The sequence below is a fragment of the Podarcis raffonei genome, chromosome 1 (assembly GCF_027172205.1).
Source record: "Podarcis raffonei isolate rPodRaf1 chromosome 1, rPodRaf1.pri, whole genome shotgun sequence".
NCBI lineage: Eukaryota > Metazoa > Chordata > Lepidosauria > Squamata > Lacertidae > Podarcis > Podarcis raffonei.
In genome coordinates this window covers 110,427,565-110,451,252 of record NC_070602.1, presented here as the reverse complement: position 1 = coordinate 110,451,252, position 23,688 = coordinate 110,427,565, and the positions used below count along the sequence as shown (strand labels likewise).

Genomic DNA, 23,688 nt, shown 5'->3' with positions numbered 1-23,688 from the left:
TATTACTCGAACAATATTTGACTGGTCGATTCACTAAGATTTATTTGAGTTGGCAAATGCTAAGCCTGAATCATCTAGATCTGCCTTCACTACCACTGGGCAAAGCAGTCCTTATGACAACTGCTCTTTAAAAAAAGGGGTAAACAAGAAAAGAGAAGCAATTATTGCCAACATCTCTGGATGCTTGATCACCTGTGAACACAGATGTATTCATCTTCATTGTTCGGTACGCACAGCTTGAAAAAGCACGAACTGGAGGTTTTTTTCGGATGCAATTTTACACAGCATTTGGGTCAAGTAGCTGAACTTTGTTCTTCATGAGTACAAAGTCCTGCACAAACGATGGCATTTTTGAAAGTGGTAGCCAAAGAATCTTAGCATCCATGCCTGCACTGTACCGGGCCTTTGGATATTTGCTCATTAAGGCATGTTCCATGCAATTCACAACCAATGAGAGGTCTGTATTCTGACACAGCTTCACTAGTTTCTCCTTCTTTACTGCATCTGCAGAGAGAATGAAACCAGGAGAGGGAGGTAAAATATATGCAGCAATAAGCTTCAAGAGTCTTAATTCTGTGCACTTCTTTCTTAATTATTTGAAGTACTGTTGACATGGAGCTAGTTTTGCACTGTGCAAAGAGCATTGCCATATTGTTACTTGCAGTTAAATAAAAAGGCTTCCTATCTCTTCAGTCATGATGTATACTGTGGAGCATGAAGCTGAGGGAAGGAAGCAATAAAGCTTCCCTCCTTTCTACCACATGTTGCCACTACTGCATTCACCTCTGGTAAATGAAGCGAAGGATTAGGAGTGTGCTTTGACCATGGGCTGGTGGAGATGAGAGCAGGTTGAATTCTAGGAACTCTTCTCTGCCCTAGATATTGATCCGAGCCGCAGAAGATCTCTTTTTTAAATTATTATTCTCATTTTTTTCAGTGAGACATATTCACTATATTAAAACAAAATCATGACATATATTGACTCAGTCAAAGAGTTCTCCTATTTTTTGAGGTGCCTTTTTGAGTAACCTGGAAGTTAATTTCTCAACCAGGCTTGGGTGAACTTTGATGGCATCTCTACTTCTGACTACTTCAGTATTATGTTTAGGCCCTTTCTCCATTAATACAAAACAAAGCAACTCATGGCTTACCTTCCTTTAAGTATTTTTCACCATACTGCTTTTGTATAGTTTGAGGAAGAGTGTCCCAAACAGCCATTTTTTGTCTCATGACCATGTCTCTGTCAGAAAGCCCTGTTTTAAACAGCCCTGGCTCAATGCAAGAAACATTCACTCCAAATTGTTTCATGTCCTGTCTGCAAAGAAAGTAAAAAGCTGTCATTAATTTTGGTCAATAATTTGGGCGGATTTTTAGAGAAAGCGCTATGTAGATTCTGTCAGCAGCACATTATAGTTTCTGCACACAAACACAATGATCTTATAAATGAAATTTCTCAGTTTCTATATAAAATGAGTCAAGGTAATGGGATGCCTTTGGAGTCCTTGTGGTAAACCTCACAAATGCAAGAGATCCATCATGCATGTCCTCATATGAACTCCTGCCTATCTCCTTGACATTTAAACCAGATTGTATCTCTTCATTCATTTTATATTAATGGCTCCACCAGATCCCAGGGATCTGGGCCATTCTCTGCAATAACTTGGTAACTGGTTCTTGCTTCACAATTAATGCGCGCAATGCAAGTCAAGAAGACATTGGGTTCAGATGTTCAGCACAGACCTTCAAATCCTTTTCATGATGTGCACTTATGTTTCAAGTAAGATATCATTTGTGAACAGACACCAGACAGAACATGGGCAGGAGGAGCCCATGATTTACATCCAAATAAGTCTTATATACTAATATCTTGTGTACGATCTTGCAATGTAGGAAAAGTGGAGAAAGTGGAGTAAAAAAACAGATGACCAAGAACTACATTAGTTTTTGAACTGATACATATAAGGAGCACTGTCTCATGGGTGTACCATTTCGCTGGATGACTCCCTGATTCAGGTAGCATGAGAGATAGATTTGGATGGATGTCAGTGGTGGTGAGGGCAGTGGCATGCTGGAAACAGAATTCTACTAAGCCCAGTTTTATCCCCTGCATGCAGGCACTGAACCCATGCTCAGTTTGGGTTGAATCATACATGCATTATGAAGGCCATCCATTAGCTATCACTTTACCTTAAACTGTCGGTGAATGCTTCTGCCCCATATTTGGATGGACAATAACCACCTGAGCATATTGGTAGAACACCTCCAACACTGGTTACGTTTATTATCCTTCCCTTTGCCTTCTTCACCAATGGCAGCATGTGTAAAGTAACATTGATGAGGCCTATTAGATTAACATCAATTGGTGCTTTATAGTGCTCGATGGTCAGCCAGTCAGTTGGTGCTGATACTCCCATAATTCCTGCATTATTGATCAGGCCCCACAGACCTATGGGGGGGGGGAGAGATTTAAAAAAACAAATAAAAAGATAATTTATTATGTCTGAGAATGAAACTTTTTTGGAGAAATTGATTTCTGTGATTTAACATCCCCATTATCATCATTATTCAAAAGGCAGAGAATAAGATCATCATCATAATGGTATATAAATATCATTACATCTACGTAAAAACAGAAAGGTCGTAGCAGTAACCCAGCTATGTTAATTGGTAGCAATTCACAATCATGCCATTTCTTTACTCTGAACTCTTTAGTCTGAGTGAGCGAGGGCTAATTCACACACGCATGCACACCACTTGACATTTCATCAGGCAGAAACTCACTGATGAATGTGTGCATTGCCATTGCTGAAAAGGATTGTAATATTATGAGGGCAATGTGAAAGCTCTGAACAGGACAATTATCTCCACACATACACGTAATTGCTCACTCACTAAAGCAATACTTCGGTCTGCATCCTGTCATATGAGGGAGCTTGTCATATAAAATAGTAAAGTGCCTCCCCAACGCAGGACGTAGTTAACATCAAATCCAAATCACGAACAGCGGCTTGACCTTAAAAAGAGCAACTTTAAAGTGTTTCAAAATCAGGCAGGTATTCTTCTCGTTTTTTTGTTGGTTGGTTTATGAGAAACTAGCCTGCTCACCAGGACCATAACAAGAACCTACTGGATCAGGCCAGAATCCTGTTCTCACAGTGGCAACCCAGGTGCCCATGGGAAACCCATGGTCAGGGCCTGAACACAAAACAACACTATCTGCCCCTGTGGTTTCCTTCAATTGGTATTCAGACGCAGACTGCAGTGCTTTCAACAGTGGAGGGAGAATATAGTTATTGTTCTTAGTAGCCATTGACAGCCTGGTCCTCCAAGGAACTGTCCAATCCTGTTTTAAAGCCATCCAAGATGGTGGCCGTCATTGCCTCTTATGGGAGCGATTATTCTAGAGTGCTAGCGTTATGAGATTGGAGGGAAAAAAGACTTATTTATCCCCTTTCTCCATGTCATTTCATACATTCCTATCATTTTGGTATTCTACCGTCCCCCAACCCTGGAAGAATTCCTGAGGATACCCTTATTAAAAATAAGACCACCGTTTTTATTTCTACCCTGCCATAGCCAATACTGCTCCTAATAAGAGTCAAAGTTTGTGTGGCAGTGGCTAAACTAAATTACAACATTGAGTTACAACACTAAGCTTACAACAGTAAAAAGCTGTAATTTTAAAATGCCTGCAATTTCCCTGTAATCATCACCGCTTTCTCTACTGTTCACATGCTATTACCCCCATACCTACTCAGAAGTAAGCCACATTTTGTTCAACAAGCCTCTTAATAAGTTTTAGAATTTTACAGCCTCACCCACACTCTGCCACATCATTGCACAACCTACTTCAAATTTCCTTTCTATGCTTTTAAAACATGAAGGCTGTGGAAACAGGAAGGGGGGGAGAGAGCTCACTCTGCACAAAACAGTGGATGAAAGACTTACCAACAATTATATGTACAAATAATTTCAAGTCTGGACCTAAGAGACACAGGAGGTATCCACACTTCCTCTTGCCCCACCGCTTTCCCCCAGGAAAAGCTGCTCTTTAGTGCTCAATCGGAGCAAATGGCAATTTGGGCATTCCTCCAGATTGATGTTTGCTTCTATTTAGCACTAAACAGGGGATTTTCCCTGGGAAAAAGCAGGAAAACCACTTGGACCCATGCTTTCGAGGCATGGGGCAAGCAGAAGTGTGGATGAGCCCTCACCCAGTGGACAGAAGCCACAATGCACGGTGATCACTTTATACCCCAAACCGTAAGTTTAATTAAAAACTTGCTTTAAGAAGGAAAGGAAAAACCTAAGAAATACCAAAACAATTCATTGGCTTTTTGTGCAGGTTAGCAGATATGTACCTGGAGGCTATATCTTTAAGGCTGAACAGAAGCAGAAATTCTGTGCGCCAAGCCTTCCTCCTTTACAGCAGCCCCAATTCCATGCTTCTCTTAAATGTGCAGGAGCCCTCTGGGGGTCTATTTAGTAGATTTGGGGAAGAGTTCAGGTGCCCATCACCTACCTTTATCCCCTACTTCTTTCTTAACATATTCCGTAACTGATTTGATGTTCTCTGTGTTTGTCACGTCCAGTAGCACAGCGTGGAGGTGCCTGGAAGTCTCTGCTTTCAGCTCTGCGGCTCCCTGTTGAGTCTGGCAGGCAGCAATCACTTGAAAACCTTTCTTATCGAAGGTTTTGGCTGCCCGCTTTCCAAATCCAGAGTCACAGCCGGTGATGAACACATATTTCCCTACAAGGTACATATCTTTTAACTTCTGCCCTGCTCTCCATTTCCACCAGACGAAGCAGATGACAAACCACATCAACACGTAGTAAAAAAGTCCGACTTCGAGACCGCTATCTTCCATTTCCTCCTTGAAAGAGACAGAAAGACACGTTACAACAGGCATTTCCCTGCCATTAGCATCATTTCCTGACCGTGAAAATCTAAAGGAAATAAAAAGCGGGGGCAACACGGAGAGCCATTCTCACTTTCCATCACCAGCCTTTAACTTCTGTTAAAATAAGGAAAGCTTCCCTGGGGGCCAGTAAATAAAATGGTCACTTTGCATTCATCAGAGTGTGGAAGTTTTAAGTAGTTAGGAAGCACCACAGACTTGTGGCCTCTCAGTCAGGCTGTATATGGGGAGTAAAGTCCCTTGAACGCAACAGAATCTGAAATATAGCATACAATGGGGTTGGGCTGAAAATAATCTTGCCAATCCTAACAACCACTCTGTAAGGTAGGTCAATACAGTGGTACCTCGGGTTACATACGCTTCAGGTTACATACGCTTCAGGTTACAGACTCCGCTAACCCAGAAATAGTACCTCAGGTTAAGAACTTTGCTTCAGGATGAGAACAGAAATCGTGCTCCGGCCGCGGTGCAGCAGCAGCGGGAGGCCCCATTAGCTAAAGTGGTGCTTCAGGTTAAGAACAGTTTCAGGTTAAGAACAGACCTCCAGAACGAATTAAGTACTTAACCCGAGGTACCACTGTATTATTATTATTGAAGCAACAGGTTTTGAGACTGAGAAATAGTGGCCAGTGAATTAATGAAGGATGTAAGGTAAGATTTGGAGCAACTTGTGCTTATGTATTGTATGATATCTGTTCTATTGACTACATTAGTATTAGTATTAGTGTTATCATTAACATCCTGCCTTTTTCCCTGACAGGGACTCAAGGCAGCTTACAGTAAAAATAGGAACAGTTTAAAACATGGGGGGGGGGAATTAAATATTAATAGAATTAAAACTACACACACACACACACACACACACACACACACACATATATACACACATATATAAGCTCTATTGTTAGCTGCTCTGAGCCCGGCTTTGGCTGGGGAGGGCAGGATATAAATAATTTATTATTATTATTATTAAAAACATACAGATAATTACAATGAAATTTTCATTCAGAGCAGTCAGTCCCTAAAAGCCTGTAGGAAGAAGGAAGTCTTCAGCTGCCAGCAGAAGGGCAGCAAGGAGGGAGCCAGCCTAGCATTTCTAGGGAGGGAGTATTTATACCCTACATTTCTTCCTTTGAACTCAAGGTATCTTATTATATGGGGCTTCCTGAACATCCCCACTCAGGCACTGGCAGGATCTAGGGATGTACAACTCTGCCAATTTCAGTTTCTCTCAGTTTCACACTTTTCCCAGTCTTAAATTCAGTTTGCCACAAATGACAGTTAGCTCAGTTGGTTAGAGCATGGTGCTAACACCACCTTTGTCGCTGGTTCGATCCCCATCTGGGCCACCGGCATATTCCTGCATTGCAGGGGGCTGGAGCGGAGGGCCCTTGGGGTCACCTCCAACACTACAATTATATATGTTTCTAACATTTCTGCATCAGCCTGTGATATTTATTTATTTATTTATTTATTTTGGGGGGGGGGAATGCCGTTATGAAAAGTTCACCAGCTTTTTAACGCGAATTTCTCAAAATATGCACTTTTTAATGCAGTTTTGCCTAACCTATGCATCTGTTCAAGTCGCCCTCCCTAGTCTAAATGCATTTTCATGCACACTTTCCAGACCCAGCTGTGCTTAGCTCATTCTGCATGCTGGCTCCACCTTATGCCGTCAGCCTGGAACGAGCATGCCTGGAACATTTCCATGGCACCGAATTAATTACAACTATTACTTCACCGATCCTCACAACTACTCTGTGAGGCAGGACATCAGTATCATCGCATCAGAGAGAGGCAACTGAGGTTGGGAAAGAATCATTTGACCAAGGCCATCAAGAGATTTCACAGGTTAGCTCAGACTTGTGTACACCCATTTCTTGCCCTAATTCTGCAGTGCGGCTGAAGGCGTTGCTAGCTTGACTTCTTCAGTGTCATGGCTTCAGATCACTTGTACGCATAGACTTACAGCAGCATAAAGCAATCACCTGTTTCGGAGGCTGGCTGAAAACTAAAGAGTTGCAAAACAAAACAGAGTCCATCTATACATTTACCTCTGTCATGCTGGCTGTGGCTCCTTAGGGAAAGGGTGTTTCTCCTCCTATATGATCTGGCAGGATCAATATGCTGTTTGCTTATCTTCTCAGATTAGTTCCCTCTGTGTGGCAGGACTCATTTTAAAAGCAGGACATTGCACACACGATGTTGCAGAATAGAATAGGTAGATGCGGCTGTCTGTCCTCACTTCCTCCGGAATTTCACTCGCAAAGATGCAGTCAACCTATTGGTGAAATAATTACAGAACAATATAGCTGCTCTTTAGTAAGCTCGCACAGATCTGAAATAAGTTTGCAACACTCGCTACGGACTAGTATGTTATGAGCCTCTCATAACATAACAAGTACAGTGGTATCTCGGGTTACAGATGCTTCAGGTTACAGAAGCCGCTAACCCAGAAACAGTACCTCAGGTTAAGAATTTTGCTTCAGGATGAGAACAAAAATTGTGCTCTGGCGGCGCGGCTGCAGCAGGAGGCCCCATTAGCTAAAGTGGTGCTTCAGGTTAAGAACAGTTTCAGGTTAAGAACGGACCTCCGGAACAAATTAAGTTCTTAACCCGAGGTACCACTGTAGTTGGGTGTTTTTTTTAATTGTATAGTTTATAGCTTTCTGACATTTTTGACTGCGATTCTGGAAGAAAACCCACTGAACTCAATGGAAGCTACTTCCGAGTAGGCATGTATAGGGTTGCACTGTTAATGCTGTAAAACAAGGGCAGAGAATCTATGACCCTTCAGCTCCAGCCAGCATGAACAATGGTCTGCTATGACAGGAGTTGGGAATCCAACGACATCTGGAAGTCAGTGCAAACTATCCTGAATCCAAATTTGGCAAGGGGTGTTATAGCGCTATTTAAAATAAATAAACAAGAATTTTAAAACGACAGACAAACAAACAAACAAACGTATAAATTTGTTCTACCCTGCAAGGAAAATAACCCACCAATTGTGTCATTCCCTGCAAATATTGAACATTCCATACCATTTCCACCCCCAGAACAGTTTGCATGCAGATACACAGTTACGAAAGTTGTTGATAACAGAGCAACAGTTAAAGCACACCTCCAGATACATCCCAAACGCCTGGTGAAATAAGAATGTTTTCACTTGCCTTCGAAAGGAGACCCAGGAGGAACACAGGCACACCTCTCTTGAAGGGTGTGCCTGCTACAACTTCAGAGCCGCAATTGAATAGGCTCTGTTCTTAGAAGCTTATATCCTCCCCAAGTAGCATGACATTCCTCAACTTCCGTTTGTTTCAAAACCCCCCATTTTTTTTTATCTAAAATTTATTTTAGATCATCCAGGCAGCTTTTCTCAGACAAGTAAGGTTTCTCAGCTTCATTACTTCCTCTTTTTTTAAATGGAAGAAGGATAAATGCTTCTCAGTCTCCTCTCACTTCTTCAGGGAAGGGGAAACCCTTTAAAACTCTCTGTTCTCTTTTCAAACACATATAAGAGGAGCCTGGCTGCTGGATTAAACCAGAGACCCATCTAGTCCAGCATTCTGTTCTCACAGCAGCCAACCAGATACCAAGACCCGAGCGCAAGAGACCTTTTCCTGCTCACAATCCCAAGGAGCCAGTGTTCAGAGCTGTACTGCCTCTGAGACTGGACCAGTAGCCATTCATATCCTCATATCTCCACAAATCTGTCCAATCCCTTTTTACATTCACTCTGATTTGCTTACAGGCCGTATATTCACCTTCTCACCAATCAATCATTCATGCATTCCACGCTGTTCAAGGCATTTCTTCATCACTTTCCTAACTGCAAAAAGTGGTGTTTTTTTGCACAAGGGCAACAAAGCGTTTTAATCCACTTTAATCACACAAACCTTTTTTTTTTTTTTGCTATACACAAAGTACCCGTATTTTTCGCTCTATAAGACACACCAGACCACAAGACACACTTATTTTTTGGAGGAGGAAAACAAGAAAAAAAATATTCTGAATCTCAGAAGCCAGAACAGCAAGAGGGATCGCTGCGCAGTGAAAGCAGCAATCCCTCTTGCTGTTCTGGCTTCTGTGACAGCTGCGCAGCCTGCATTCGCTCCATAAGACGCACACACATTTCCCCTTACTTTTTAGGAGGGAAAAAGTGAGTCTTATAGAGCAAAAAATACGGTACTTAACAGTCTGCAAGAGCCAGTGGAGACAATTAGGGCTAATGGAGAACCACCTCATCAAAAACCTGCCTTGAAGAACGCTTGAAGGAGCTGGGTATGTTTAGCCTGGAAAAGAGGAGACTGAGAGGAGATATGATAGCTACATTCAAATATCTTAAGGGCTGTGACATGGAAGAGGGAGTATGCTTGTTTTCTCCTGCTCTGCAGGGCAGGACTCGAACCAATGGATTAAAGCTACAAGAAAGGAGATTCTGACTCAACATCAGGAAGAACGTTCTGACAGTAAGACCTGTTTGACAGTGGAACAGACAAGAGGTGCTGGACTCTCCTTCCTCGGAGGCTTTTAAGCAGAGGTTGGATGGTCATCTGTCACGGATGCTTTAGCTGAGATTCCTGCACTGCAGGGGGTTGGACTAGATGACCCTTGGGGTCCCTTCCAACTCTAAGATTCTATGATCTTACAACCAATCGGGCTAGCTCTTCTTTTCATTGGCTCTGGCTTCACCTACCAGCATTTCCTTTTAAGAATCCATGTAAATTTAGGAGTTTCCCTTTTCATCTCCAAGTTTATCCTGGAATGCCCATTCAACACCTACACCTGCCAGGAATAGTGCCTCAGATCATATTCCCATATCTTAACAGTGCATGTTGAATCTGGCAGTCAAGGCACTGACCTGCATTTGCACAGGAAACTTTTTTGGAGAACAGATAAATGAGCAGAGCTCTTCCTTGGCTTATTTAGATGCTTCGGTTTTGCTTTAATTTACAATAAATCAGGTCTGAGATAAGTGGTTCGGTTAGTCTACTGCCACATTCCAATGCCTCCTTTCTGAGAATTTTCTTTTACAAATTCTGGATTACATGAAACTAATACTTTTTTAAAAAATAAAATAAAATAAAATAAAATATGAAAGCCTCTCATATTGTATTTTAAGAGCCCTCTACGTGCCATACAATTTTGGATTGGAAAGAGTGTCTCAATTGCTCTTTTCCTGGTCTCACACATGCTTTTCTGTAGTTAGGGGTTTTCTTTGACCGCTCTGTAGCTTGCTGACTGAATAAAAAAGAAATTACAACTTAGCACACAGAAAGGGTGAAATAGTCTCAGAAATCCAAATGTTGTTTAAAATCAGGGTCGAGATGTACACTCGTTTCTTCCCCTCTAACGGTATCGTGACCTAGAAAGATGTGGACTTCAGTTTTCAACCCTCTCTGAGATTATGCCATGCTAATTTTTCTTGTTTGATGTCCTGATCTGAGGAAGAAGGTTGTCGTTGAGCTACGTACACTTAGAGGTGAGCTACACTGATCATGAAGGAGATGACAACAAGAATAGTCACCCTTGTGATTGTAAGGAGCTGACTGTTGGATCCACCCAGCGGTTGCTGACACAACTCCCATGTTCCTTCCCTGGCAGGGCAGAGCGAATGTAGCAGATCTAGTGCCCTTGAGGTTCCCTGGTCTCCAGCATCCAAAAGCCTGAGGCTCACATGGCAGGGCCTGGTGATGTCACAAGGCAAGCTCTAGTGATGTCACAAATCCTATGAATCCATGGAGTGAAGATCACATGCCCTTGCAAAGCAGATCACTCAAGGAAATGAGCCAACATTCCTAGAAACAAACACACCTCTCTCTCATACTCATCCTTGGGTGGGTGTGCGCACGCGCATGCATGGACACACACACACACAGCAATGCAACCCACATCTACTTTCTTCCTAGCTTTATCTTTCATTCTAAATTGCTTCCTTCTTCCTTTCCTTTATATTCTTTTTTCTCTCTGACTCCCCTCTTCCTTGGTTCCTCTCCAAATTCTTCCATTTATGGGTGTCCACAGGCACCATTCCAGTGGGGAGTAAAACACTTGAAAGGGGGAAGAGCAGGGTAGCTTCACGCACAAAAGAAAGACAAACAGCAATTGTACGTTTTGTCCCATATCTCAGGGTCTACAAAGGCTAGAAACATACTCTGGTTTAACAAAGAATTCTGGGAATTATGGTTTACTAGTGGGAAGGGACTGCTCATCCCCTTCATGGATGCTCATGGTCCAACCCCTGTTCCCTTCCTCCCTCCCTCCCTTTCCCTGTACTACAATAATTTTTGTATACATCATTTGGCAGGAGAACTGCATCACAAAATGTGGATCAGGGCACATTTCAAAAGACAGCTGTGTTTCGGCTTGCATATTGTTTTTGAAAATGTGAAGTAGGTAGGTTCGCTTTTAAATCTGAACTGAACCGAGTCCCTTCCTAATCCTCGCTTCCTCCCAGGAGCCTGGAGAAAATGAACCCAACAATTTAGCAGAGCCCTACCATGTTCATCCCTTGGGATCTTTTTCTCCTAAGCTCTTGACAAAGGCTTTTTGTTGAATCAGGAGTTGTTGGGTCTCTCCCCATCCCAACCTCTTTTAAGAGGTAGAAATTCAGGGGGTGATGCAATGATTATTTAGAAATTTAGCAAATGGGGCTTTGCCTATCAGATAGGCATTAAAGACCTGCAGGATATGTGATTTCATTAAATCATTGGGAAAAACTTTGGAAATCAGATATTAATTTCACCGCATGCATTACTGTCAAAGAAAACATTATGAAGATGTTTTACAGGTGGTACCTAGCCCCTGTAAAACTGGCTAAGTTTTATAAATTAACATTGAATCTGTGTTGGAGATGTAAAGTATCAGTGTGATCCTTATATCATGTCTGGTGGGGATGTGATAAAATCAAAATTTGGGGGGGAAATATACATGAGGAACTGAAAAAAAATCTTTAAAACAACAATTGATAAAAAGCTGGAAACATTCCTTTTAGGAATTATAACAAATGACATCCCCAAAGACATGAAGAGAATCTTTTTATATGCAACAGCTGCCTCAAGGTTATTGATTGCAAAAAATGGGAAATCAGAAGAAGTACCAACACTGAAAGATTGGCAACATAATTTTTTTGAAATGATTGAATTAGCAAAAATGACGGCAACAATTAGAATGCAATCTAATCAAAATCTCAAACAGGAATGGAAATGTGTAGAAGAATACATGAGCAAAAGATGCTCCAACAAGAATTTATTGATGTGTATAGACTGATTTCAGAAAGTTGAGTTAAGCTAAGCTAAGCAGATATATAAGATTGAATGTTTAATTATTAAGATACAAAAATACAATCTCAATAATAAAGTTACAAAACAATAACAAGGAAGTCACGCACGGGTGGAGGGAAGACGCAGGGCAAGAAATAAGAAATGGGTAAATGTTGGTACATAATGAATTTACGAATATAATGTATATGTATTATTATGTAAAGATTTCATATATGTATTGCAACATTAAAAAATAAAAAATAAATAAAGACCTGCAGTAGACATACCTGGTGTTTAAAAGCAGCACTGCAAGGCCAGAGAGCTGGCTGAAAGAGCAGACGAAACCAGAAAAGTGGGGTGGCAAATTTCACATGTTTCCCATTGCATGAGTGAGGGAGTGTAAGGGCATGTGTGTATGTCATGGGAAAGGTGGCATCAGAGTAGGGTTGCCAGGCAATAATTTGGAAGAATCTCTCCTTCCTTCCTTCCTTCCTTCCTTCCTTCCTTCCTTCCTTCCTTCCTTTTTCAACAGCATTTATAAGTATTAAAGGAAATAATAAGCAACAACAACAATAATAATAAGTAAATAATAGAGTAGACCCATTGAAACAATCGATGGCAGTCAGTCATACCCATTGATATGTGATTTCATTAAATCATTGGGAAAAACCTTGGAAATCAGATATTAATTTCACCGCATGCATTACTGTCAAAGAAAACATTATGAAGATGTTTTACAGGTGGTACCTAGCCCCTGTAAAACTGGCATGATTTAATTGTTCACAACCCAGCGAGAAGGATGGGTGGATAGTCAGACAGACCGACATGCACATACAGTATGCTTCATCTTCTATCCTGTTAAGTGAGGCTATCCATATCAGTAAGGAGAAGTTAGAATAATTAATAACAATAATAATTACGTAGCGGGTTGCCCTAAGTTCCCAAAGTACTTGCTATGCATTATCCCTGTCATTGCAATAACCCTTTGTGGTACAGCAACATTATTGTCCCTGCGTTACAAGGGACTGGGTGTCTAGGAGGCTATGGCTGACTTAAAAGCCCACAACAGCTTACGTACGTTTGTTGGGCTTTTTTTAGGTGCTACAATACTCTTTGTTGCTTTGGCTTGTATAAGGCTCCCAGGTGAGTCCATGACAGTATGGAAATTTGAACCACAGGATCACCATCTCATAACTCACACTTTTACAGCCACTACATTACACCAATTAGTAAAATGCTTGCATCCCAAATATGGAATTGGTACCTACCTACTCAGTCGAAGAAAATATGTTGGCAGGTTGGCTGTTAAAGGTGCGCCTTACAAGTACAGCTAGTCCAAAAACTTGTTGTGTTCTCTCTCTCTCTCTCTCCTTCTTCCCTGGCAATCTTCTAAAGATGATTCCTGCACAGAACCACCTTTTGACTTTTTAAATTAAGGCATCACAATGAGTGCCTTCTGACTCAAGTCATAAACAAATTGCAGATCTCGTGAGTCACATTGTTGATTACATAAGTCATTTATGTTGTACAGGTGCATTCAGTTTGGCAGTGAGTCACACTCGTGTTTCCTCAGCTACGAAACACACAGTCCAGAGTCAAAGGTCACAGTATTGGTGTAAATGAGTAATACTTCCTTCAAGTGAATTAAATAATTTAGCCAATTATTTAAAATTACTGTATTTTAATGGTGGTGTTATATTTTTGTGAGCCACCATGGGAGTTCCATTGCAAAATGGAGGGCGGGAGAAACAAAACGAAACAAACTGGTAACCTGGATTCCACCTCCTATCAGTCTCAGTCAGCATGGCCAATGGACATCATAGGAATCATGTCCAGCAACATCTTGGGGAACACAGTAAGCCCTGCTCTGGTTGGTTATCAGCTCTGGCAAGACAAAAACCTCCTTCTGGCTGGCACCATTGGCATCCTAAACAATGCTTGTTTACATCTCTCAAGGTTAAGTCTCCCCATTTCCAACTTCATTGTAGGACACCTCTGCCATTCTAGGCAAAACATGGCATTCTAGGCCAAAGCGATTTTGCTTCCTGCAGCAATCTCTGAAGAAGCTGACTGAACTGGAAGTGGACTCTTACTTCAGCGCTGCCATTTTCTACCACAGAAGGCTAGCTTAGGGTTACTGAGCAGGCCGCATAGCACTCACAGTTCTCTTTTTCAACATAGCGAATGGCGAGGGAGCTCACGAGGAAACGGCAGGAGACTGCCGCTACTAACCTCAACCCTCACACGCCACGTCACTTTGCTGAATGGTGAGACCAGTGGTTCCACAGCTACCAGCTGGCGGTCATCAAGATAAGCACCAGCAGGACTGCTGCTGCCATTTTGAAACTCTTGTAAGAGCCACAAAAAAGACATAAGGGGGATGAGTGGCCCCTTTTGCCCACTAAATAGCTCCATGCTCCCCAGGTAAAAAAATATATCAGCCATCTGCTGAACTTTTGACCCACCATAGGAGCCAACTCCTAGGGGCCAAAGTCCCTTTGACCCCCCCAAAAAAAAATATTTGAGGGGGAAAGCCCCCCCTCCCATGATAGGCATTGTCACATAGCTGTCAACTTTTTCTTTTTCTTGTGAGGAATCCTATTCGGAATAAGGGAATTTCCCTTTTAAAAAAGGGAAACGTTGAGAGCTATGCATTGTCATTCCAATGCTGTGTGTACACCGTGTCTTGTGATCGATTATGTGAGGTGGGGCTTGCCTGGGACCCCCCCCAAATGTTTTGTTCAGGTTGGCCCCCCTGTGACCCACCATTAGTACAGAACCCTGTTAATAAACCAGTGAGGTCTCCAATCTGAGCTACAGGATGAATCAAATATGCAAGTTTCAGCAAACATAGAACCAAACTATACTGTCCATCAGGGAACAATAATAGTACAGTCTGTCAGGAATGATAAACACATTACCCTTTTATGCTAGGAATTTTGGTTGATTCATATTCTACGGTCTTTTAAATGTGTTTGTGGGAGAGGGAGGTTATTATTTTGTTTTTCTTTGAACTATTTATTTTGTGCTTTTTATCCTGTATTTTTATCTTGTGAACTGCCCTGAGATCTTCAGATTAAGGGCAAAATATAAATTAGGTAAATAAATAAAAAAAATTTTAAAAAATATTTATTAAAATTTTCCATTGTAATACATTAAAAAATCAAAAAAGAAAAAAGAAAAAAGTTTAAAAACACATAGAATTCACAATCCTTATTTTCAATAACATATTTCCCTGACTTCCCCACACCTCCCCCTCTTGTATTCCAATTCAAATTGTTGGTTCAACAAGTTCTTATCCCTAATTTTTAACCTTTTTATATTTAGTTCATTTTAAAAAACCACTTTTGCCTTATAAACATCAATAGTAATACATCAGTGCTTATTCTTAAAACCTTTTTCTAAAGTCGGCCTAAATTCCCTTCCACGATTTCCTCAATTCTCAAACAGATAACAAAAGTAAAAACAAAACAGATTATAATTATACACCCTTTGGATTCCCAAACTCCACCCCCCCTTTCCCGGTTTCAATCCCCAACAAACATCCATCAATCAATCTACTATCAGCCTGGAGATCTCACGTCTGAGGCTCTTAATTCTCTCTCAGTTCCTCTCTGCTGGTTTTTTTGATAGTCCTTGGTATTAAACACCAAATCTCGGAGAAGCACAAGTCCAATAGGGTCCATGTTTCTTCCAGCCAGACCTCCATACTTAAAAGTGGAGCCTGAATCTTGTTTCTTACTCCTTTCAAGTCCAAATGTCCCCAAAGCTCCAACTTCCACCTTAATCAAATTTTTAATCCTTGGGTCTTCCGATCTCCACATAAGGAGATCTCTCCATTCTTCAGTCTCCAATTCAGACCAAATTTTCACCATCAAGTTCTTATTTTCCTTTGTAACCATCATGTCAGGCCTCTGGCTCTCCTTTGTCATCTGCAACATTACATCTCCTCCTTCCTTTTCCTCAGAAACAACATATATCTCTTTCTTCACACTCTCAAAACTCTCAAGTTTCTCTTCTTGTCCAGCTGCATGGGCTTCCTGAGTCAATTCCTTATCAAATTCAATGGATTTGTTTACTGTTAAGTCCAGAGTTGCAACATTTGTAGCCAAAACATCAATTTGGCCTTGTAACTTTCCCAAGAGAAGAAACACTCTGTCCAATTCAGCCTGAATTTTCCCTCCTTCAGCCATTCTTGTAATGTCCCAAAATCCCCTCTAGAGGGATTTTGGTTACTTAGTATTCCTTCCAGTTAAAATCCAAAAGTCAAATTAGTTTGTATCAGTTCTTCCTTATTTTCAACAAAGTATAGTCAAATTGTAACAAATATAGCCAGCAGAAGCAGCAGAAACAAAGTTCTCTTTTTCCGTCTTGACAGCTTGACAGCTAATTTGACAGCTGTCAAACTCTTCAATGTCTTTTCAACAGGCTCTCTCGCGGATCACTCCCGGGTCGGGGGGGGGGTGGCACTTCAGCTCCCAAAATTAGCTCTTATCCCCCAGTAAAATTTCTTCTAGTGCCAAATCGTGAAATTAATGTCTTTTACCCAATAATAAAAGAAAGAATTCTCTCGACCTTAGTTAGCAGGTCCTTGCTTTAGATTGTTTACAGGACGGGGAGACGGACTTCCTGTTTACGCCTTCCCCGATCGTGCCTAATTCACGAAAGAAAAATTTCCTTAGAAATCCAATTTCCGTAATACTCACGGGTTGTTATTTTAAAGTCCAAATCACAAGAAGAAGTCAGCGCTCTCCGGCCATGGCAGCGCAGCTTCACTCCACAGGAGAAGCAGTCGACTCTCAGCACCGCGCCGCTCACCCCGTCCCCCGTTCCGAAGCCTTTAAAAAGGCTCCTTCGCAGGTCGGGGGGCGCAAATGGTGCCCGCCGAGTCACCAGGTTCACAGGCTTCACCGCCTGTGATTTTTAAGGGTCCCCGCGTCGCCGCAGCGGTAAGACCCTAATCCTGTGGAGCCGATTCCCTCCGGAGCTCGGAGGGAATCCGCCATTAGCTGATGGCGCTAACCCGGAAGTCGGTAAATAAATAAATTTTGTGCCCTGCAGGAAAGGCAGAAAGAGGGTTCCCCACCCCCACCCAATTCACTTAATCTTCCCCTTCTTGGAAAAACCTCACCTACTGAATTTCTAGCTGCCTTTTGGCTTTTAAAGGCATAGGAGTTCTTGCCACGGGAGCTAGGAAGAAAAGACACTTCTTTGGGTCAGTCATTATTACACAGGAAAGCTATTTCCCTTTGGTGAACATGAGGTAAATGTGTGATCAATCGTGATTCTATATTTAACTTGCAGAGTAGGGGAGAAATACTGATCAAATGAAGTAATCTTCACCTGATGCAGTAAGCGAGGAGACTGGCAGCCAGTGTACACCCTGAGAGTGATTGTTCTCTCATTTTAATACCACTCCCTTTCGAACAAATACTTTCCAACATGGTGTTCATTCCCCCCCCCCCATATTTACCACAAGAATATAGGGTGGTGCCTTATACTGAGTCAGACCAGTATAAGCTCCATATTGTTTTCACTGACTGGCAGCAGTTCTCCAAGGTTCCAGATGAGACATTCCCTAGAGATGCCAAGGTTTGAACCTGGGACTTTCAAAGTAGATGCTCTACCAGTGAACTACAGCACTTCCCACCAAGACACCACTGCCGTATCAGAGTATAACGTTTGCCAACTCCACGATATCATTAGTACAGATGTACCTCGGAAGTACCTGTTCTGGCAGTCCATTCAACTTCCAAAATGTTTGGAAACCAAAGCATGACTTCTGATTGGCTGCAGGAAGTTCCTGCAGCCAATCAGAAGCCGCGGAAGGCCCATCTGACATCCGGGTTCCAAAGAGCGTTCTCAAACTGGAACACTCACTTCCAGGCATTCGGGAACCAAAACGTCCGAGTACCAAGGCGTTTGGGATCCAAGTTACAACTATATTGATATTTCAAAGTTTTGCAGTGGTATAAAATAAAGTGAAAAAGGAGGGCGGAAGAAAGTGAAGGAATGCAGTACAAAATATGGTAATGTAGCTATGATTCTTCTCTGCACACACAAATATTTGTTGATGAGGACTGTCATTTCTGAAGTGAGCAGGCTGTTGTCAGCCCATCGCTACACAAGGTCATTTCCTAAGAATTAATTGGTTGTTGGAAGGCTGTGCCTCCTGCGTGTGTCATATTTCCTTTTTCAAATGTCATAAAACTGTGGGAAGCAGTGCAACCACGACTTTTGCTCTAGATCTCACAGCCTTGCAACATTTCTGAGTTGTGTAATGTGATGGGATATGGTACAGTGGTACCTCGGGTTAAGTACTTAATTCGTTCTGGAGGTCCGTTCTTAACCTGAAACTGTTCTTAACCTGAAGCACCACTTTAGCTAATGGGGCCTCCTGCTGCTGCGCCGCCGAAGCACGATTTCTGTTCTCATCCTGAGTCAAAGTTCTTAACCCGAGGTAATATTTCTGGGTTAGTAGGGTTTGTAACCTGAAGCGTCTGTAACCTGAAGCATATGTAACCCGAGGTACCACTGTAGTGCAGTTGCCGCTAGAGCCACTAGTTGGCGGTAGTGATAATTGGGTGATATAAGATGGCTGGTTTTTAATAGAAATGCCCGCCCTGAGTAGGTGTGGTTCCCTCGACAGTTTGGTGACAGGAACTAGTTGGAACCTTAATTTTACTTAGTTTTGTTTGTTTGCTTGCTTGCTTTTCTAAAAAATGAGGTGCTGATATTCATCTGTTGATGGAAGCACCATGTGCGCCAGCAGAAAATGGCTGCCATGGGTAGCCAAAAGGGAAAGAAAAGTGATGGTACTCTGTACCAATGAGTACCACCACACACATAGCACTGCCTTTATTGTGAAGCAAGTCCAAGCTCATTTGTAAAAAGGACCACTAACAGTTAAGTCCAGTCGCGAACGACTCTGGGGTTGTTCACTCATCTCGCTTTACAGGCCAAGGGAGCCGGGATTTGTCCGCAGACAGTTTTTCCAGGTCATGTGGCCAGCATGACTAAGCCACTTCTGGAGAAACCAGAGCAGCGCATGGAAACACCATTTACCTTCCCGCCAGAGTGGTACCTATTTATCTACTTGCACTTTTTGGCGTGCTTTCGAACTGCTAGGTTGGCAGGAGCTGGGTCCGAGCAACAGGAGCTCACCCTGTCACAAATAAATACCAATGCTGGAGTTTCCCTGAGTCCTGTTGCTCCCTGGCATTAGGGCAGACCCACTGCAAGTTTGCCTCACAAGGTGAGTACCCTCCCAAAACACACATGAGATACCATAGACTACGTATGTCCCCAAAGAGGGGCAACTTTAGGACCCATTAGAATAAATTCTAAGACTTGCTCATCTTGTGTATAACTGAAGTGTGAAAGGTGGATCCCAACATGATCAGCTATACACCTGACTCTTTGATTCTGAATGCCAGTAATTAAAATTGCAGAGAAGCTGTGAATTTAATAAAAAAGATTAGAAAGATGACAGGTGAATTAAGATGCTTAAACTGTGGTTGCACCGGCTGTTATCAGGGTCCAGTTGCATCACACACCAATGTTCAGCGACCACATGAAGGGTCACCTGTGTATTGGCAACACACTGATGATAAACATATAGCTCAGAGCTTTTGTTGTTGGCTCCTAATTGGTAATGTCTCCATTGGGGCTCCATGAGCTCCAGAAGGGGTTTCTGCTATTTACGCCAAAGAAGACCTTTTACTGCTGCCGTCAAATGTTGCTGTGGGTGGTGAACCCATAAATGACTTCTCTAGAAAGCTTTCAAAAATGCTTCTAGCCAAGGTTGAATCAGAGGGGAACTTTGTGAAGCTTTTCTGGCTAGTTAGCTGCTTAGCCTCCAGCTGAGAAAGATAAAGAATGAATGTTGTGCAAATTTTGGAAAAGGAACAAAGATTTTTAGCTTCAGATTTAGAGATGGACTTTCAAAGTGATTTTTGTACCCATTCCACATACATAAGACTTCATTGTTGACCTTTAATCAAGAATTATTATAATGTTGCCTTTCTGAGACTGCATAAGACATTTGTTTTTGTTTTCTGTGTAGTTTTTCAAAGATTTCTATTTTCTCATTTTGCTGTTCAGCTGTATGATAATTTTACTCAAGTTAAAATTCTACACTGAATGTCAATGAACTCTGAGGACCACTCGGTTACTGACCTTTGTGTAAATAGTCTCTGACTACTTAGAGGCTTAACTCTTGATAAATGGGTTACTACATTGAAAGCTGATGGGTGTTGAAAATGGATGTACAAACTATTGACTAATTTCACTCCATAGGATCCTTGGAGCTTGTTTCTCTGTTTCTTCCTCTTTTTACTTCAACTGGTGAGGAAAAATATATGTATTATTACAATGTTAGCTTTGGATAAAACAATAAGAACATGCACCTCAGCAACTTAAATAAATTACAAAATATACTGTGACTAGATTGTAATGGTCTTAACAGTAATTAAGGAAATAAAGGAACATTCTGTGAAAAGTGTTAAGCTAAGCTGCTTTTTTCTGAAACTCTTGTTTTACTAGGTTATAGAATAAGTAATAATTTGAAATAACTATTTCAAATACTCCTGGGCACAAGATGAATTTGCTATATTAACTGAAGAAGTTTTCAGAGTATTTTATGGCCAAACGGATATAGGAGATCCATGACTGCATGTCTTGATATTTTAAGTTTTATTTAAAAGCAGAGATGTGTGTTGGGAAGGAGGAATCTAAATTGGATTGGAACAGCAGAACTGGAATATGTTGATATCTCTTCCTTCTTGCAACAGCTTTCTGATATAATACGCTGCAGCTACTCTTTTTCCTACTGGGAACAAATATTTATTCTTGTAAGCATGAGTGTTCTTTAAAAGCCTACTTAAAGTCATTGTCTTAAACTGTTATTTTATTACAATGGTGATGATGATGTTGCTGCTGTTCTTCGCTAACACAACTCAAAATTCCTATAGAAGAGCAAAGACCATTTGTTAATGGGGGGGGTGGTTGGGGAGGGGGACAAGTCAGGTCTCTGTTTTTATGCTGATTATGAATCCTGGGGTGGCTGCTGTACCCTCAATTGAATTTACCCTTCTGTGCAATACTTAAGTATGTTTTCGCCCATCACTTCAGGACTGAAGTGGGCTAAGTGACTTCTGCTGCGATTCTTCCTTCTACTTACCCACTTACTTCTCCCATGTAAGAGTGCATAGAATTTAAACCTTAAAGGCACAGGAAATGTCTTAGGTCAGGGTAGCTACAGGCAGATCTGCAAGCTGGTGAAACTGCTGTTACATACAGTGGTACCTCAGGTTACATACGCTTCAGTTACATATGCTTCAGGTTACAGACTCTGCTAACCCAGAAACAATACCTCAGGTTAAGAACTTTGCTTCAGGATGAGAACAGAAATCGTGCACCGGTGGCGCGGTGGCAGCGGGAGGCCCCATTAGCTAAAGTGGTGCTTCAGGTTAAGAACAGTTTCAGGTTAAGTACGGACCTCCGGAACAAATTAAATACTTAACCTGAGGTACCACTGTATCTTTAGACATCAGGCCTTTGGTTTTTAATTATCTATGGCCTTTTTTGTATGAGTGGGATGTTTTAATCTAGTTTTTTTAATAAAAAAATAGAATGGTCTTTTAGGTTTTTTTAATGGTAACTTTAATGTGTGTGTGTTTAAAATTTTAAAAATACTGTAAGTTGCTTTGCTTTGCCATGGCAAAAAAAAACCCTAATAAATTTAATAAAGAACAATGATAATAACTGTTGCACTAAGCCGCCTGCAGAAGGCCTTGATGAGGGAAGAACTGAGCAGAGGGAGTAAATATTACATTTATGCTTTACTTTCCTGCCCTGCAATCTCAGTCAAAGAGGGTTCCTAAGGTGGAAGCTAATAATAAACTGAAGAGGAATTTGACTATCAAGAACACCCAATAGATACAATTTTCTACAATGGCAGTTATTCGGGCAGGGCTGGTCCAAGGCAATTTTGCTACCTGAGGCAGAGCAGCAAAATACTCCCCCTTGACCTCCATTGAGTTATCTCTTCACAATTACATAAATGCCGCTACCAGGTGGTAAAAATATAAATAAAAATGCAGCAATAATTAATTAAATGGGTAAAAATTTGCTGCTTTTCATGACACCCAAAATCTGTTGCCCGAGGCAGCTGCCTCCCTCTGTCACATGATAGGGTTGGCCTTATATTCAGACTATTCTGCATGAGGGGTGGAATATTCTGAGGCTTAGGTAAGGGTGCAAAGGAAGGCCTTCACTTTATTTTTCAGCAACAGCTACCCCAGGGCCCCATCAAAATATTTAGACCACTGCCACCTTTTAGTTATGTGGGGGGGGGGAGGAATAGAGGTGTCTAACACTGTACAGTGGTAACTCGGGATGCGAACGGGATCCGTTCCAGAGCCCCGTTCGCATCCCGAAGTGAACGTAACCCGTGTCCACATGTCTGCACGTGCGCGGGTCACGTTTCAGCACTTCTGGGCATGCGCATGACATAATTTTGACGGTCTGCGCATGCGCACGTGGCGAAACGCAGAAGTAACGCACTCCGTTACTTCCGGGTCGCCGAGGAGCGCAACCCGAAAATGCTTAACCCGAAGCGTATTCATCCCGAGGTATGACTGTAAACTACCAGACTGATCCTGATAGCCTTATGATGCTGTCCCCTAGCTGTTAATTCCTTGTAACTCAAAACAAGACAGCAAGCTCTAGAATCATCTAATGCACCTGCGATTTAATGTACTTGGAGATAAAAACTGGCTGGCTAGGGTTTAAATCAGTTCTTTCAACTGTACTGTATTTTGTTTTTGCTGCGGTTTTCTTTTCTTTTTTTAAAAAATACTAATTGTAACTCATATTGGAAGTTGTCAAGCTGAAGCTCAGAGTTATTTTAAGTAAGTAGGTAAGTAAATAAGTAAGTAAGTAAAGTGGAGCTGAACCATGGACCTACTGACTTATAAGAATTTCATTTCATTTTACTCAGTGAAATCATACAAGTACAAAAGAGAGCTTTAGAAAATTGTCGTTTGGTTTGCAAAGTTGGGGTACATTATTATCATTATCATCATCATTATTTAGCAGCATAAAGAGGAAGATCATGCCTGAGCCAGTTACTTTGCGCAGTATTAAGAAAATCGGAGAAGACAACTATGGCTTTGAGCCGGAAGAATCACGTATGATGTTTTCCATTTTATATACCTCTTGACTTTAGGCACATGTCAGTAAATCTCTTCAAGACCCATTTGCTCATATCATCCCAAGCTCATGGGGGTTTTTTTGGGGATGGGGAGAAAGTATTTGCTTGCCCACTCACTATTGCTAACTCCTCCTCTTCCTCTGGTTGGAAAATTTAACAAATTATCTGGCAAGATGTGGAAGGAGGATATGCAGCTCAAGAGAATCATCCTCTTCCCCAAGTTCCAGTGTGCAATAGACCAGTTTGCAGGGGTTGTGCTTGGTCCCAAGACTGGAATTCTCTTTTTGAGCAT

General features: G+C 41.7%; 2 protein-coding genes across 8 annotated transcripts in view; one reads left to right on the top strand and one right to left on the bottom strand.

Moving 5' to 3' along the window:
- ABCB11 (ATP binding cassette subfamily B member 11) overlaps positions 1–23,688 on the top strand; it is an 81,086-nt gene that overhangs the window by 12,510 nt on the left and 44,888 nt on the right. For 2 of the 6 annotated variants that reach the window (XM_053409001.1, XM_053408961.1), the window contains exons 1-2: positions 20,432–20,527; positions 23,282–23,373. In XM_053409001.1, the coding sequence (XP_053264976.1) occupies positions 23,298–23,373 (76 nt within the window). In that variant the 5' untranslated portion in view covers positions 20,432–20,527; positions 23,282–23,297. Of the gene's footprint in view, positions 1–20,429; positions 20,528–23,278; positions 23,374–23,688 lie in introns of those variants that run through there. The other 4 variants (XM_053409011.1, XM_053408990.1, XM_053408980.1 and 1 more) reach the window with 4 other exon arrangements.
- On the bottom strand, positions 17–10,605 carry DHRS9 (dehydrogenase/reductase 9). 2 transcript variants are annotated; one of them, XM_053409028.1, is made up of 6 exons: positions 10,447–10,605; positions 6,974–7,200; positions 4,523–4,874; positions 2,188–2,446; positions 1,152–1,315; positions 17–504 (listed from the first exon to the last, which is right to left on the bottom strand). In XM_053409028.1, exons 2-6 carry the CDS (start codon positions 6,980–6,982, stop codon positions 278–280), a joined length of 1,011 nt encoding a protein of 336 aa, XP_053265003.1. In that variant the 5' UTR covers positions 6,983–7,200; positions 10,447–10,605; the 3' UTR covers positions 17–277. The 2 variants fall into 2 exon arrangements, with proteins under 2 accessions (XP_053265003.1, XP_053264996.1); XM_053409021.1 differs by lacking the exons at positions 6,974–7,200; positions 10,447–10,605 and having other exon boundaries at positions 4,523–4,910.